General features: G+C 41.0%; 1 protein-coding gene across 3 annotated transcripts in view; it reads right to left on the bottom strand.

The window, feature by feature from the left end:
* The window catches only part of LOC119483593 (FERM and PDZ domain-containing protein 4-like), a 76,486-nt gene that overhangs the window by 32,926 nt on the left and 26,127 nt on the right, over positions 1–17,433 (bottom strand). The window contains exon 1 of one of the 3 annotated variants that reach the window (XM_037761820.1): positions 14,836–15,310. The exons of the other annotated variants lie outside the window; for them this stretch is intronic. Coding sequence (XP_037617748.1) covers positions 14,836–14,876 — 41 coding nt within the window. The 5' untranslated portion in view covers positions 14,877–15,310. Of the gene's footprint in view, positions 1–14,835; positions 15,311–17,433 lie in introns of those variants that run through there. 3 annotated transcript variants of the gene reach the window in all.

The following is a 17,433-nucleotide window of genomic DNA, read 5'->3' as shown; positions in this document are numbered from 1 at the left end:
AAAGTTGCCCTGGAAGAAGTGCTCTTGCTTGCTTTATATAGCTTTACTATCTGAAAACAACATGCTTTGGCTCTCAGTGCAGTTTTGCACACACACAAGCATGCACACACACTTTCTTTTTATGTAACCACTTGAACATTAAGCTCCATTCTGTATGCTCTCTGAACATCTTGCGGAGTGCAGATGTTTGCTAAACAAGCATAATGGAATGAAAAAAAGAAGCCGAGCAGAAAAAAACAACAAGAGTTTCACAAAGTTGTTAATTTGCAGAAGAGGCTTCGGAAACCAAATATTCTCTCTATGCACTCGTAAACTGAAGAGATAATGGATCCATCCATTCAGATGATTCATGCTTCCTTTTCCAACCATCCATCTGAAACTGAAAAGCTGTCCCATTTACCATTTGAAGACCACATTCAGATTTCCTTTCACAACAACCATTAGTAGCACGAGGCCGTCAAGACTTTGGACAGGATCCATCATTTAGAAAGCTGAAGCATTCAAGCTCCTGATTGCAAGCCTGAACTGCTATTTTGCTTCACTTCATTATCCAGTTTGACTCATTTTTAGCATATTTCTGTTTGTTTTATTAAGGCAAAATCAAGTCATTTCAATGGAGCTGCTGCAAAGTAAATTTTAGTACATTTTGATACACAAATATATTTTCACCATTGACCAATAGCAAGGCAAACGGAGAACTAGAGTCCGAAATGGAAGAAGCTATGGTAGCTTCTTAGCTTGGTTGCACCCATAGTCTGTATAAAATATGGACATAGTCTCCGTGACGTCACCCATAGGTTTCTGAACACCCGTTGTGAAGCTCAAAGTGGGTGACTCCGGCCGTTGCTATCTTGGCAGTGACTACTCAACCATTATGCCTAACTTTAAGACCCAGAAACACCAACCCGACATAAAAGAACTAGCGTCGATGAAGGCCGACTGTTGCGTTGCCTCACGTCGCCTTTGTCTTGGCCAACAAGTGGCACTTGAACACACCGCAAAGACTACAGCTGAAAGACTCTCCACACCAGTAGGCGACAGTAGTCTGTATTTGTCATTCAAAAAGGAAAACCGGAAGACCGAGGACTGCGGATATACAAGCCGTTGTTATGATACGCACATGAAACAAAGCGGCGTTTTCCGGACATTTTCACTCTCACTCACCACTTAGCCTCAGACTGGAGCCAACGGTGCGAGACATACCGCAAAAACTAGGCCGACAGATGCTTCACATGTTTATTTCTGCTGTAAAGTTGGGTGTTTTAACATGGAGGTCACTGGGGATTGACTCGCTTTTGGAACCGGCCTCAAGCGGCCAATTGAAGAGCTGCAAATTTTGGCAATTCCATGTTGGCTTCATTCCTCAGCATCGGTTGCCGTTTGGTTGCATCATTCACTTTTGTTTGACCTTTCCTGTTGGAGTATAGGCAGTTACGAGACACGAGTCGATGGTACGAATACGTGTTTTAAATGTCCCATTAAGTTATTGTCCTTTTAGGTAGCTTGTTAACTGTCAGTCCGCTAAATGTCAGTTAGCAAGGTCGTTGGCTTAAGAGAGCTTTTTATACCTCTTCATTCACTCTTTATTGGATGAAATGGCCCGGAACAGAGACAGAAAGGAGCTTGGAGAGTTATTGTGACTGACTAGAGCTAGCATGGTCCCAACTTTGTATCCACTAGCTCAGCAGCAACAGTAGTTCACCACAAGCACTAACAAAGCTCAAAGACGTCAATGAACACAACACCATTGAATTGCCGAAAAAAACATCTGCGTTGGTGGAAATGGTCTAATATTCACACTCAGTATGCCGTTAATCTGAAATACAAAAGCAAAAAATGCTGATATTGAAGATCTCAAAAGGAAATTTAAAAAGTTAAAACAAAAAAACTCTCACATCTGGTACATAATACTCCACCATATGCTATCATTTGTTCCCTTAAGCCACCAAGTTGCTATAATATCCACATCACTAACTGCAGAGGGAGTGACTCACCGCTCTTCTGCTATTTTATGGTTGCGGGTAAACGTTGCATTTGTCATGTTGCACTGTGCGGCGCTATAAAGTCTTCTCCCCTTGCAAATTAACGCTCCTCTGAGATCATAATAAAGAGTGAACTGTACTTGAGCTGATTAGTGGGATTTGGATCTTTATACCCTCTAGAGATGAAACTCCTTACAAACGCTGGCCGGCACTACTGATGCGGAAACATGCCGACGGCTTGCGATGATGGAATCAATTAAAAGCGCACATAAAAAAGCTACTCCTTACAAAGACATCAAAGTAGGTGCTTTCATTCAGCTGGATTCAGCACCACGGACAGCTCCTCTTCTATTCTGTTCAGGATGGGAATACTGATTTTCAAAGTCAATGCAACGCCAAAAAAATTATCTTTCTATCTACTTATACACACAGCGATATACAAGCACAAAGACATGCCAGAGTTATGTCAATAAGTACACAGTCAGCTGCATCAATGACAGCTGTCTGGCGTGGTTAAACCTCCAGCCACCGCGTCCTTGTTTCACAATGAAGCTCGCATTGACTGAAACACACAAGTAGTCTGTAAACACTCTGACTTTTAAAGGCCTCAGCTCTATTTGTCTACTCGTTTGTTATCATTTCTTCCTCTTGACTCTTCACCCTGAGTGTACCAGACCCTGTCTTCCCAATGTGAAGATTTGGATTGTTCCACAGTCTGCTGGCCAGTCTCTTGACCGTGGCGAGACACACACATACGCCGCTCAACGACCGTCCTTAACTGCACTGCGAATGGCATTTAACAGCTTGAGACAAGTTTTTCCCCAAAAAAGCCCCATTTCTCTTCAGGATGAAAGTTTTTCTGCAGCGGGGGAGAGCAGCGTTTGGGTCGGAGGACAGCAAGTGTGTTCATTTATAAGATAAGATAATATCAGATGAAGCCTCTATAGATGCCAGTGAGGGAGTTTAAGATATATAGGATCTCTGGCAGAGGATAGAAGCACACGGAAACGGAATATAAATAAGTTAAATAAAATCGATTAAACAGATGTTTAAAGATGGATGCTGCAGAATGTCAGTCGATTAGACTGTTATCAAGCCATTAAATAGGCGTTGTCAGTTGCTATAAGCACCATAGATGTGGGTTAATAGGGGCCTACTACACCCAATAGTAGGTTTTATCATCTATTCACATGGTAGATCACCGAAACAAGGTAACAGAGAACACGACAGCGACATCTAGCGATGTAGTAATTATGACAGGAGCAGAAGTGGAAGTCAGGCGCTTTAGTATAGACAGCGTGAGACTCCATATGGGGTGGAGGTCCGGGTTGATGGATGGTACACACAAGACAGAGAACATGTAGTTGTCTTTGTGTTCACAAGCATGAAGTTTCACTTTCACTTTTGAAACTTAGTTTGTTTAAGCCAAAACATAATATTTTCCCCTAAAATTAACTAAGTGGTTTTGTTGCATAAACCTAATTAAGTTTTTCTTTCACTTTTACAACGTGGTAGGCCCCTACTGACCCATATCTATGAGGCTTGTAGCGACTGATAACGCACATTTAATGGCCTGATAACATTCGAAGCGGGTGCCATTGTACATATAAGATGGGGATAGAGTGTGTTACATGTAACGACTTACTTGCCATTACATCAATCCACTAATTATGAAAGTATAGATTAAAAAACATACTTTATGGATAAATACAGGTATAGACATTTAACATTTATTCAGACAATTTAAATGTCTGTTTTGCAAATTATGTGCCGCCCTTTGGGAGGCGTGTAAGTCAAAGCTTTGATTGACGAATAGGATTGCCGGTGTGATGAAAATGCTGAAACAAGGATCAATAAGTCTCTAACAATGCAAATGGGGATTGGGTTTGTTCAGCTAGAAGTATTGCTTTAGATGATATATTACCTTTTGTCTTTGGGATAAACTTACATTTACTCACTAAAAATTCTAAAAGATAGGCGTTACAAGGCCAGGTCAAAATAGAAAAACTACACAAGGTGAATCAAGGGGAAGAAAAATACCTTCAGTCGTATCAGGAAAGTGAGGAAACATATATTGCTAAGGTTATCTTGCTTGTAGGTCAGTTATGTCTACAACCTGTCACTGTGCCACTGCATCTGTGTCCGACCTAAAACACTTTACAGTGTTGCTTTGCAACCTTTTGCAGCGCAGCGGTACAGTCTCTGTCGAACAACACACAGTCCACAGCACAACTCCCCCATTGATTCTTTGCAAATGTCACATAAAGCCCGGTGGAACCGCGGGGCAGAAAACACAAAAGGGCAGCAGAGCAGAGTTTTTGAATTATGTTGTTAAAATAAATGTGACGAGTGTCTGTTTGAATTATGTTTATGCTGGTGTTTGAATCGATGATTTCTGTATTTGGCCTAAAGCTCCACAGGAACTTTAAGACACATAATTTCCATTTCAATATGCACCTTTTGGCTGCACATTAAAAGCTCTGAGGTGCAGCTTAAAGACCAAGATCAAACAGATGGATCCCCAGAGACAACTAAAGGCAATTACTCACCATTCACCTTCAATTCCTAGTCTGTCATGAAGAAAATGAAAAGTCAGGGCTTGGATTTTCTAGACAAACACTATTTTGTAAAGTAAACACTGGTGGTGATCCAGTGGTTTCAGTAAAAAAAACTCAATGTGTGCATATAACATTATTTGTTCTTAAAAAATAAATTAGCTTTCTGTGTCAAAGCCCTTTAATCTTGTTCATATTTGGACTGGGGAGCAGTGCGTCCACTGAGGTCATGCCTATGGGGAGTTTCACACCCACTTAGTTTCTGGTTGGTTGACCGTACTCGCGCGATGTAATGACGGCCGGGCATCGACTACCTCCGTCTATTTGGCTCGAGTCAATTTTAAAGGTTAAAGAAAGATCACAGTGCGTGTGTATCTGCTTGCAGAAGAATCCGGCATGTGAATAGACGCTAAATGCATTTGTCGCTGGGTGCATTCGGCCCGTGTCGAACACACATTCGGGCTGGAAAACATCTGCACCGAACATTGAAGCGTAATTCCGCAGGCTATAAATAACCGCGGCAGAACAAGCGTCGCCGAACGCTCCTTAAACAAGATTACACAGGAGGACGGTGATCATTACGATGAATAGGAAAACACTCATGTCTGGTTTCTTCAATCATGATGTCGGGATGGAAATCTCGCAGTAAAAAGGAAACAAAGAGTGCAGTTAGGGTGCACTGTTGAGAAATAATGCACTTACAAGTAGGGGAAGTAATAGCTCAATCAGTGTTGGAATGACACACATACAAGCATCCCAGTGCAAGTGCATGCATGTGTGAGTAAGCGTACTGTACTGTATGTAGGTTTACAGTACATTGGGTGTGTGTGTGACAGCGTGGCTTTGACGACACAAAGCGGCACTTAAGTATTATGTGATAGTATCTGGAGCAGAACTAATCACTCCACTGGAGTCTTTAGCAAACAGATGTATCAGCAAACATGCTGAAGTCAGAGTGAGCTCATCCGTCACGTGCCTTGTCACTCAAGTTATCTTTACACATCTTTTTGACTGTATGTAGTTGAATCTTATTTGTCAATTTCGCCTTTTTCCAATCCCTTAGTTGTATCCTAGTTAAAGTCAGAAGTGGATGTATTCACCATGATGTCACCCATTGGTTTGTGGACTACGGTTATGAAGCCTCGAGTTTGGCATTTTGGTCGTCGGCATCTTGGTTTTTGCCCGTCACCATCTTGGTTGTTTGCAACCAGAAGTGACACGAGAGAGTGGAGCTAAGTACAACCGGACGCTGAATAAGATATTTTTTTGGCGACCAAAATGTTACAATTAACTTTCATGAACTGAAAACACACTGTGAAACTGTTAAAGTTGTAAGACGAAAACACGGACAACACCTAGACCAGACAACGCCGTGGTAGCAACCTGTCAATCACAAGTTAGCCACGCCTTAAAGCATCCCCTGCTTTATGGTCTATTTGACTCTAAATGGGACCATAATTTACTAAATGAACATCATGCTGTATCGACGAAGACTTGAAACTAGTGATTGAGACCATAAACTCATGTTTACAATGTTTACTGAGGTCATAAATCAAGTGAGAAGTAGGCTCATTTTCTCATAGACTTCTATACTATCAGCCTTATTTTTGCAACCAGAGGAGTCGCCCCCTGTTGGATATTAGAAAGAATGCAAGTTTAAGGCACTTCCGCATTGGCTTCACTTTTCAGACCCGGAGGTTGCCCACTGATTATAACTAATGTGACGCTCAAATGTGGAAAATCACAACTTGGAACCATCTCCTCATTACAAATGCAAAACAAATGTATGCAACTAAATACAATGTCACCACTTTCAGCAACTGTCATTAAAGATAAATGACAAGGATTCATTAATTCCAAATGTTTTCTGTCATGTTTCATTCATTTGTGCCACAGTGGCTGTCTCCTTCCCTGTTGGAAACCTCACCCAGAATACCAGTGTGTGTGTGCGAGAGCGAGAGAATACAAAATGCAAGATAATGCAAGATATTTTTAACTTTCCTTCTGTTCTGCAAGGACTAAAATCACTCACTGTATGTAGTAAAAAAAACGCCAGAGGGATCAATTATTGAGTGTAGCACTTCCTAAGAGGCATGTGCAGTATGACTGTGTTTGTGAAACATCCTCATGCACTTCCATGACAGGATGTAAGTGGTTGAATCTGTAGGTATTTTAAGCTTAGCCATCACTTAAAGAAATACATTGTTTTTCAAGCTTCTTATATAATGAGAACACAGATGCCAAAATCACCCATGTGTTGGCGTTTTATGCAGATACTTTAGCATACACTATACAAGTGAATGCATCCGTGAGCATTTATCTATTAGGCGAACAACATCAGTTGCACTTAATGCTGGAAATGTACTGGAAATGTAACATGTTTTAAATTTAGAGTTGTTTTTCTGTAAATGCTGCGCTGAGAATCTGGGGGGAGTTTTGTCCCTGACTATTTCTTGGCTGGGTAACTTCCTCGAGTCTCTGCTGGTTGCCTGGCATCCTCCTATGTTGTCTTCTGTATTATTTAAAATGCAAAGGGAACAAATGAGAGCCAAAACCGAGATATGGCGTCAAACTGGCAGCAGAACTCGACATGTCATATCTAAAAAAAGTGATGAAATCCACGAGGGGATTAACAGGGGAGGTAGTGAGATGCACAGACTCTGTAGGGTTGGTAATCAAGCTATGTCACTCAGTCAACGGGTTCAAATAGGTTTTATGTTCCCTTGATGATTTCCAATGATTACTCACAGCAGAGCTCCCGCCGTGCTGACTGAGGAAAAAGGGCTGTGAACTTAGCTCATCACATGAGCTCTGTGAGTCCAGCACTAATCCTGCCATGTTTGAATAGAGTCGATATGGACATTTCCATAATGTAGACCTACAGATGGGGGACAAATTAAAGGAACAACCTGGAGGTTTGACACCTCTCTCTCTACACTATTAGGCTGTTCTCACACACTGTTCGTAGCTATACCCATGACAAATAATGCATTGTAATTCATATATATCCCACAAAATCATGTAATCCACATAATTGTGAGTCAGGAAGTAGAAAGAGCAACAAATGCTGCATAGGGAGGAGGTCGGGGTGGATGGGTGGGTCAAAAAACCTTTTGCCCAGGATACCGAGTTATTTTAAGTCAAACCATGATCTTTTCCTAAACCTAACTAAGTATTTTTGTTGCCTAAACCTAATCTAGTCAATCTTTTCCTAAACCTAACCAAGATGATCTTTTCCTAAACCTAAGTAGTTTTGTTGCCTAAACCTAATCTAGGCAATCTTTTCCTAAACCTAATTTAGTAGTTTTGTTGCCTAAACCTAACTAAGTAGTGTTGTTGCCTAAACCTAATCTAGGCAATCTTTTCCTAAACCTAACTAAGTAGTTATGTAGCCTAAACCTAACTAAGTGGTTTTGTTACCTAAACCTAATCTAGTCGATCTTTCCTAAACCTAAATAGTTTTGTTGCTTAAACCTAATCCAGTCAATATTTTTCTTAACATAACCAATTCTATCTTTCCTAAAGCTAACTAAGTAGATTTGTTGCCTAAATCTAACCAAGTTGTTTCCTGTGAAGACGGAAGTCTATTTTGAAAAGACTGTTTGCATGTTTGCAACAAGCGGAAATTGACACGCGTTGCTGGATGAAATGAGGAATAACTTTTTGTAAGATATCATGCGAACCGTTGTATGAGGATACATTGACGGTATGTATCCTGAAGTAATTCTAAAAATGAACCCGAACACATCAGCTGCAGAATATTCAGTTAAAAGATGCAGTACCGTGGCCGGCTGCTAACTGAACATAGTGTTACAATGAAGTTAAAACTTCAGAAAGAAGATCAGTCACTTGAGTGAGTCATCTTGGATCACATGGGTGGTTTTGATGCCTTTGTTCTCGGGGATTGCTATGAGGTTCAACCTCGGGGTAAAACACCATTACATGCCTTGTTATGATGGGCGTTAGGGGAAAAAAAGGAAGGTTGTCTCAGCAAAAAGAGATTGAACTTCCGCAGTCATTTTGGTTACAAGAAGGCAAGTTATCCATTTATGAAGCAAAAGCCTATGCACCAATATGTCATTGAATAATGCAAGTTCCATGCAGAATACATGAGACATAAAAGCGCCAACAGAGAAACACATGCTGTATGTCGAATTCTCTTAACGTTTAGAGAACACGTGAGTCACTGCGGTGGGTAAAAACTCAATAAGAGCGGCACGTTTTGCATCACTGATCAGCTGGCATATTGAGTCTGAATGTCACCATGCTCGCTGTATGAGAATTAAAGCGTAATTGGGAGATGACGCTTGTTCTAAAAGTTATTTGTTTTCGCGAGGCAGAGGCGAGGGGAAGGAAGTTGGAGTCTAAACGGAGCAAGAAACAAAATGGGTTTTGCCTCATTTGCATAATTGATCAAATTTGGTCTCTCGTCAAAAGGGGAGCGGAAGCACGGGGCGCATCGCTCCAGTCTTTCAGTATTATCTGGCGTGAGAGATGACGGGAATTATGGGAAGTAAAATGTGGTAATCATAACATAACAGAATATTAGTGCTCACCAGGAAATGAATCCGTGCAGAAAGAAGGAAGGGCTGATTAAAGTATTCAAAAGCCGATATCGTTTATCAAATAACTCATTGCGAGATAACAAATGTGTTATTCTGCTGAGCTGAAATTAAAGTTGCTGCTGTGGCTTTGCGATTAAAAGAAAAAAAGTACATTTTTAAACATTTTAAACAATCAAAAGTCAGTCTGAATTTGAAAGATGGATCATCTATGAAGCAGACTGTTTTAAATTACAGGCATGGATAGATACACAGAGAAGTGGATGGATGAGCTGCCATATCAAGTAGACAGATAGGTAAGAGAGAGAGAGAGAGAGAGAGAGATGTTGTGATGTGATTTCATATACTGAATGAAACAGCCAACAGTGTGCTCACCCTGCCAGCCCCCTTCCTGCAGTGATCACCGACCAAATCCCTTAGGAGGATTATCCAGACTCAAATCAAGAAAAATCGTGCAACTTTAAGGGTTACGGGCAGAGAGAGAGTGAGAAAGAGAGAGAGTAGGGGATGCGTAGCGCTGTATCCTGATGGTATTTATTCTGCTCTCCAGCCTCTGATTTGTGGGTTTTGACACATGTGCTCTATGCAGCGACACGTCCACCCACAACAAATAACTGCAAATTTGTGAAAAAATACAAGTGGCTGATGAGCTACAGAGACATGTGCTGTTAAAGGATATGTTGGTTGCTATAAAGGGAATTTCATACGGGAAAAAAAATAAGATTTGAAGATACACACTTAGGTCACGAGAATCGATACTTCGGTTTGAAAACATGACCATTTTTCTACAGCAACGTACTGTAGGTACCCGGGATCAGGGCTCGAGACTAACATCGTCCCATCGTCCTTGATAATGCTACATGGTGAACAACAAATCTGTGTTGAAATCGTGGGCAGCACAGTCCTGCTTGGCAAAATAACAGAGCTAAAAGCTAAAGTACAGAGGTTACATTATGATGCATTCAAACTCTATTCAGTAAAAATGAGCAAAGGTTAATTATAACGCTGTCATGATGTGTTCATATGTAATCTTAAAAATAAGTTTTTGTCGAGAAACTTGAGGCAGATCATCAGGGATTAATAATAAATTAGTAATATTAATAAAGGAGTGTATGTTGAAGTAACTGGGATTTATTGTTTTCCTTTTTTCCGTGGAATCGAATTGGGTATCGAGAATAACCGGTATTCGTGTCGACTACTAAATTACTGGTATTGTGACATCGCTAACGCTCAGTTTGTCCAGCTCAAACTGGTCATCTCAAATTAGCTTTGGCTAAACGTAAAAGATTGATATCGCTCTCATGTATGTACGCTAAATATAAAGCTAGAGCCAGCAAGCTATTAGCTTACCGTAAAGACTGGAAGCAGGGGGAAACAGCTAACTTAGGTCTGTCCAAAGGTTAAGAGATATAACATGTTAATTAGTGAGCATTAGGCTGATTCTAAAAATGTTCGATGCTACATCATGAGTAAAACTGAGGCAGAAATTCCACATGTGGATGATTTTAAGTAATAAGTGCCCTAATATCCTCAACATTTTAAATGACTCGGGAGCATTCTTTAGGGTGCCACATCTTGTCAGATGGCTCTCGGTACAATGGAACTTTGCCCTCTGAAGTAGCAGCATGCATTTGGCATAAAGCGGAAGGCAATTTGGCATGCATTACTGTAATCTGATATTCAGAACACAAACAAGCCCTGCTGGCTAGTTTCACTGCCAAAATCAGATGCACCAAAGCCAAGATTTTCCCACACTACAAACGCCGATACAGGTCCCGTCTCTGTCTTTGGGACGCATGGATAAGAGAGATTAGGTTCCCGGAATAAAGCCAGATGTGTGATAGCAAAACTCCCATTAGTCCATAGTCGGAATAAAACACAACAAACACAACAAGAAGGATCACAGATCCCTCTCACCTGCTGCAGTTGCTTCATTTCCCACATCGGACAATGAATGATTTATCCCGAGCGTTAAAAAGGTGATAAATGAGCCACAACTTCTCATTAAAGTTTATGAAGCAAACTTGGCTTGTGTACACCATCTGCAAACAGGAGGCTCCGAAACTGTATTATGACAAGCTCACAGATATACAACGGCCATCTGGGCGCAGGCAAAGAGCAGCTAACTTGCCAGTGATGCAAACACTCTCTTGGTGCCTGTTAGCGCTACGCCATTATTAATTTTCGCCATTTTACAGTCTGTCGGCGACGGATGGAGCCAAGTGTGTAGAAGTGGGAGTGGCGAACATTACGACGGGCTGGCAAAACGGTAAAGCATAAGGACAAGCGGCTCCCAGGAGTGTGAAACTCTTGGAGAATAAAGGGAAGGGGAAGCACTACTTATGACAAATGGAAGCTATTTATTCAAATCACAAGTCAAATAACGATATGATCAACACCTGCACACTTTAGACACTTGCCTCTGAGCTGCTGTGTGACTCATTCATCTACATTTGTGTGGAAAATATGAATGCTCTTCATTCCATGTTTTTTTTTTTCGAGTGCTCATTGAAATGAAGTGCAGGAAAAACTCATTTAAAGACCACTTTAGGAGTTTATCTCTCTCCTTATGATTTACACGGATAGTTCTGAAAGATTCTGGATGTTAACAATGTGCTTCACAGGCATTAAAACGCACTGGAGAGCACAGCGTGTTACTTTGGCTTCCTTATGAATGTGATAAGGTATTTTTCTTTAAAAAGTGTCGACAAAGAAATCCATTTCATGATGTGACATTAGCCGTGTTTCCATTCAACTGTCAAGCGAATTTTAAGTGAACTTTTGAAATGTCGCAAAAAAAGAAATGCGAATTATGCGCATTTTCATCTGCTGAGTTCGAGTGAATAAACTCTGGTCAGAAGTTGGCATTATAGGCCATCTAAACATCTACAAGAGAACAAATGGAGAGAGGTTTTCAGGAATTTGTTTTAATAGTTCTTTCATGTCACCTAGTATTGGCCAAGTTTCACACTGATGGAGACGAAGACAAGCATTTATACGTTGGATGGGAATATCCACGAAGTGATATCCATGCCAGTTAGATGTTCGCTACGTCAGAATCTATTCGGCAAAGGCGTTTCCATAATCCATCTAGCGCATCAACTCTTTTTTGACAAAGGAAAAAAACTCAAGCGTAAAAACTTTGTTTGTGCATTTCAAGAAGTTTTATCAAATTGTGTCAGCTTTTCTAACGCGATAGTTCAACACGCACAAAAAATACGTGAAGGGAAACACGGATAATGATATGGGTCAGGTCTAGTTAGGAGTAAAATAAGCACTTTTTTAAGGAAACATCATGGTTAGGGTTAACGTGGCTACTTCTCTAAGATTAGGGGACTTTCGTCACCATGGTTACACTTGTAAATACTTCTTTAAAAGGTAGGAAACAATTGTGGTCATGCTCAAAAACCAAACAATGTTGACTGTCGTTTGGAAACTGTAAAGAAACGCCGTCTCCTGTGTTAAAGTCAAACGTTTTATTGACCCATCCATCCACCCCGAACTCCTCTGTACGCCGACTTTATCCCTCCATGACAACCTGACTTCCTGCTGCTAAAGGACATTGTCAATTGAACATAAACATACGTCGTTCTGGGGCACTTGCTGAAAGGACGGATGCTGTTGTTCTTCTTGAGAGGACAGTCTCACCATAGCCTTTCCTCATACTTTGAGGGCCAAGTGTTACTATGCTTAAGAAAAACAAACTATTCAGGATGACTCAAAGTTCAAAAACACAACTAAAAATGTTCAGAACATATGTTCAAAAGTTTAGAATATTTATACTCACTAATGATTATTTCAAATGTATGTCAGTGCTTTCGAATGGTGCGCTAAAATCACAACATATAATCATTTAATATGGGAATTACATAGTTGAGTTTGTGGTTTATCTTAAGGTCATTAAGTGCTCCTTTAAACTTCCAAACCTCAGTGTATGAATGTCTTTATAACAATATAGAACTATTGTGTAGAAATGGCCGTATTGCTATTAAGTCTGAACCACTAAACAGAGTTGAATTCATTCTCTCTTTCTTTCCTTAGAAGATGCACTCCAGATGCTAACCTCCGAGTGTGTGGGTTTAAGAGATTTGCCATGAGCCATGTTTAGCGGGCTTAGAGATGTGACCACACATGAGTCAGGGATCATGCAAGCATGTATTTACGTACACGCGTGTGCACGCTTCGTATCGGGTAGATTGTTGTGCGCTGAGCTCTTCATTATCGCTGCGGCTCCGACTTATAGAGTGTCCTCTCTCTTAAGACTTCTTAGTGTGTCTTCACATCTCGGGCCTGAGGGTGATTCAATTCAACTTGTCCGGTATCGTTTACTCAAATAATCTTGAATGAAGCATTTAATTAAATTTTTTTTAATTGTTTTCCCTTATTGAATTATTGCAATAAGGATTGTGCATCATGGGGACTGGATGGGGTTTTAAACAGCTGTCTTTTGCAGTACTTAATAGTCTTGTTACGACTCTTCCTTTGGCTCTGTGCTATCCGCTGCCTCACTTTGTGTTCCCATCCTTTTCTGTAACCACTGTCTGTCCTCTCTTGTTTCTTTATCTCCTCCTTAATCACTCGCACTATCTGATCGCTCCTCGGACTCTGTGTTTCAACCCACCCCCCCCCCCCCCTCCCCCTCCTCCCCTTTCATTTCCCACATTCGCTGAGCCTCTGTAGTTGCGGTTGACACTGTGCATGTCTTAGTAGGAGTTGTATTTCATGGTTACCAACATTTCTCAAAAATAACACAAATAACAAGACGGAAATACAACGAGGCCTCTACTTGCTCACATAGACAGAGCAGAACACATCAGGAACCACCCCAAACACCCATCAATTAATGCCTCTGATGTTAAGGCAGTGGTGGAATGTAACTGGTTACTTTTGTCGTGTACTCAAGTATCATTCTGAGGTACTTTTACTTTACTTGAATATTTCCATTTTATGCTTTTATCTACTCCACTACTTCGAAATATGTTGGAAATATCGTACTTTTTGTGTCACTACGTTCTTTTTTTTAAACTTGTAGCACATGGTAATAACTTATTATATTGTCGTCTATGGAGGACTGAAGCTGCCATTATATTAACGAAATAAAAAATAAATAAATTACGCAATAAATAAATAAATGTTTTATTTATTTTTCTATGTTTGTTCATATTTATTTATTTTCAAATTAACCGGCACATTTATTTGATAATTGATGCTTTTATTTCTATATTATTTCTATATTATTTTATTTATTTATTGAGTAATTTATTTATTTACTATAATGGCAGCTTTAGTCCTTTTAGTCGTGTGCATAAGATACAAAACATATATCATCTTTTGGGACATGGAAGGCACCATAATTAAACACTCTAAAAGTGGCCATTTTGCATTGTGAGTACTTTCACTTTTGCTATTTTAAGTACATTTTACTGATGATACTTTTCTACTTTTATACACAAGTAGTTTTGAACACAGGACTTTTACTTATAACAGAGTATTTTTACAGTGTGGTATTGTTACTTTTACTTAAATAAAGGATTTTAATATGTCTTCCGCCACTGACCACCGGTCACATACAGTATAAATCTGTTTTGTACAACACACACATCAAGTGGACAAAGTGTCTGTCAAGCGCATTAACAGACAACTTCATTTGGAAATATATTGACTTTGTTCCCAAGGAAGTGGCATTTGTCAAGAAATTGGAATAAAAAGTCCCTCAGAGGACGTCCAGACACTCACCCGGACAGCTTTGGCATCTTGGAGAAACCAAACATGTCCATGTGGTCCTGCTACAGCAACGCTACGTGCCAAAGCTCAGCTGCTCCACATCAGCATTCTAATCCACATCCAAATCCCGGACAATCCAGTTTCAACCCGGATCCATATCAAACGAAAGCCTTTCTTCGAAACACTCGAATTTCTTGGAAAATACACTCAAACGGCAGCAAGTATCACCCTTGTTGAATGCCCCATCCGATGAGCAGGCAGTCCAATTCCTTATCTCTCCACAATGTTGCGTTCTCAAGTGATGACATAGACGGTGAGGGTCACCCCCCCACCCTGCCTCTCTCTGGGACGAGTCAGCCCTTTCTGCTGCTCTCCACCTGGCTCAGCTGAGCTGCAATAAGCCCACTGTGTGTGCTCTCCATCCCAACGCGTGGAGTAGTGCAGTGATCCTAGCCGCGGCAAGCAGGGTAGAAAAGGAGGGAGGGAGTGAGGGAGAGTGAATGGAAGAGGGATGGAAAAGAGAGGGAGGGAGGACAAACGCGAATGGATGACGGATGCTCCGGCGTTGCCCTCCGTTCATCGGGGCTGCGAGTCCCTTCGCAGGGCAGAGGAGAGGAGGGGGGTGCAAGAGTGGGGAAATCAAGATGAAAGATGGAGGAGGGACGAAAAAAGGAGAGTAAAAGTGCTTTGGTTGTAAAGAGGAAGCAACTGAGAGAGACAGAGACGAGGGAGGGGTGACGGGCAAGAGGAAAGCTGACTCTGCAGAATGGGACGCTGATGGGAGCAAGACCCCATCTCTCAGGTTTTTCTTTTTTCCCCCCCTGCTTGGTTTTACTAAGTGAACCAACCATCACCGTGATGCAAGCATGCATTAGTCTTGACACAGACGCCTTTCTTTGTTCATTCATATCCAGAGGGAATATTTGTCTGTAGTCTTTATGTCGCTAGAGAACAAATGGAAGAAATAAAAGTCCCGATGATAGTTATTTTTTTGCCCTTGTGGGCGAAACACTGCATTTAAATGCAAAGCACACACAGAAGTGTGAGCATTTTTCTTTACATAACATCTTTACCCAGTACTTTTAAAACCATATTTGGAAAACAAATGAGTATTAAAGGGAGTGTTTGTAAGTTTTTAAACATATAAACGTTTTTAATCATATTTTATTGCGAACGTGTGAACAGGTTGTAACCTAAACTAAACAATGTGACCTTCCACGACTTTCTGGATTTCCTCTATCAGCCTGCTTTTAATGTGAAGAATGCGGGCCGGTTTTTGACTTCATGCACGCTCGCAAGTACCTTTATTGGCTAACAGTGTGCAACCATAGCTAATGTAAGACTAGGAATGGAGTCCGCTAACACCAACAAACGATCCCCCACCACAACTCAGAGTCCAACACAAACTCCACGGAAGCACAAAAAGTTTTATCTAGTGAAAGAAAAGACAGTTTTTGTGTCAAAGTATTGATTTCTTAAAGGTATTATATGTAACTTTCAGAAAATCCTTGCTATTGTTAGTGAACTGCACTCAGCATCCTGTTGCTTGTGTACGTGCTCGCACTGCGTAGGTGTGAGCGATCATCCTGGGCATCGGCCAAACCAGTGACGTGACATTAAGTTACAATCATATATCACCATTACTATCTGCAATGTCCAATCTCCATGAGGCCAAATACTGTAGCTTGCCATTTGCAAATGACTTCATCAACTAAGGTTACGAAGCAAAACCATCCCGAGTCCTTTAAATAGAAATCAGTCCACAGGCTGCGATAGGCAACCGAGAAAGTCGGGAAAGATCTCAGTTTTTAAGGTACATTACAATCTGTTCACGTATTGGCAATACAAAGCAATTAATACATGTACATTGTTACATATAGTACCTTTAAGTAAGTAGCTGTGTAATAAGCGGGAAAATGTACAGCGTTGCGGCACCCTGACCCGAAGCGAAGGGGTCTTGCATCGCCATGTCGGGGTTTATTTCACAACTGTACCACTGTACATTATCTCTTACATATTGTGGTTTTAGCTGGCTAATGTTGCTAATCAACAGCTCGAGCAACAGGACGCTGGCTGTCGTTGACTTAACGTCCACAGGTGTCACTGTTAACAAGCAAATTCTGAGTCTTACAAAGAGTCCCTTTAATACGCTTAATACAAGGGAATTGACTTAAGGCAGTCTCCCTTTTAATTCTGACAAGAACATTCAAGGACTCCCGTCATCAAACCCTCAGTGAGAGCCTCATGTGTGTGCACAGATGGCTCAGCCTGATCGCGACGCCGCTCCTGCTGGCCCGGTGCCACAAGGTGCCAACCAAGGACGAGCCACAAATGAACCTCAGTGGTGATGATAAACTTTAATTGGACGCTAAAGAGCGTAAAGTATATTTAGCATCCCATGTAATCCAACTCAACTGGGCGTGTAATGAAAAGAAGTGCGTGTTTTTTCACTTATCTTGTGAATGAAAGGAGTATGTTTTTCTTACAGCACAAGGGAATGGGAATCCCGATCAAGACAGCGAGTGGTGCCCGTTGTCCCCAATGTCAACAAGACAGTCTTACGTGACAAGAATCACTAAACTGGATCCTTGGCATTTTCTCAAATGTGCA

Source organism: Sebastes umbrosus, chromosome 24 (assembly GCF_015220745.1).
Source record: "Sebastes umbrosus isolate fSebUmb1 chromosome 24, fSebUmb1.pri, whole genome shotgun sequence".
Lineage (NCBI taxonomy): Eukaryota > Metazoa > Chordata > Actinopteri > Perciformes > Sebastidae > Sebastes > Sebastes umbrosus.
The sequence above is the reverse complement of the archived record's forward strand: the minus strand, read 5'-3'. Positions and strand labels throughout refer to the sequence as shown.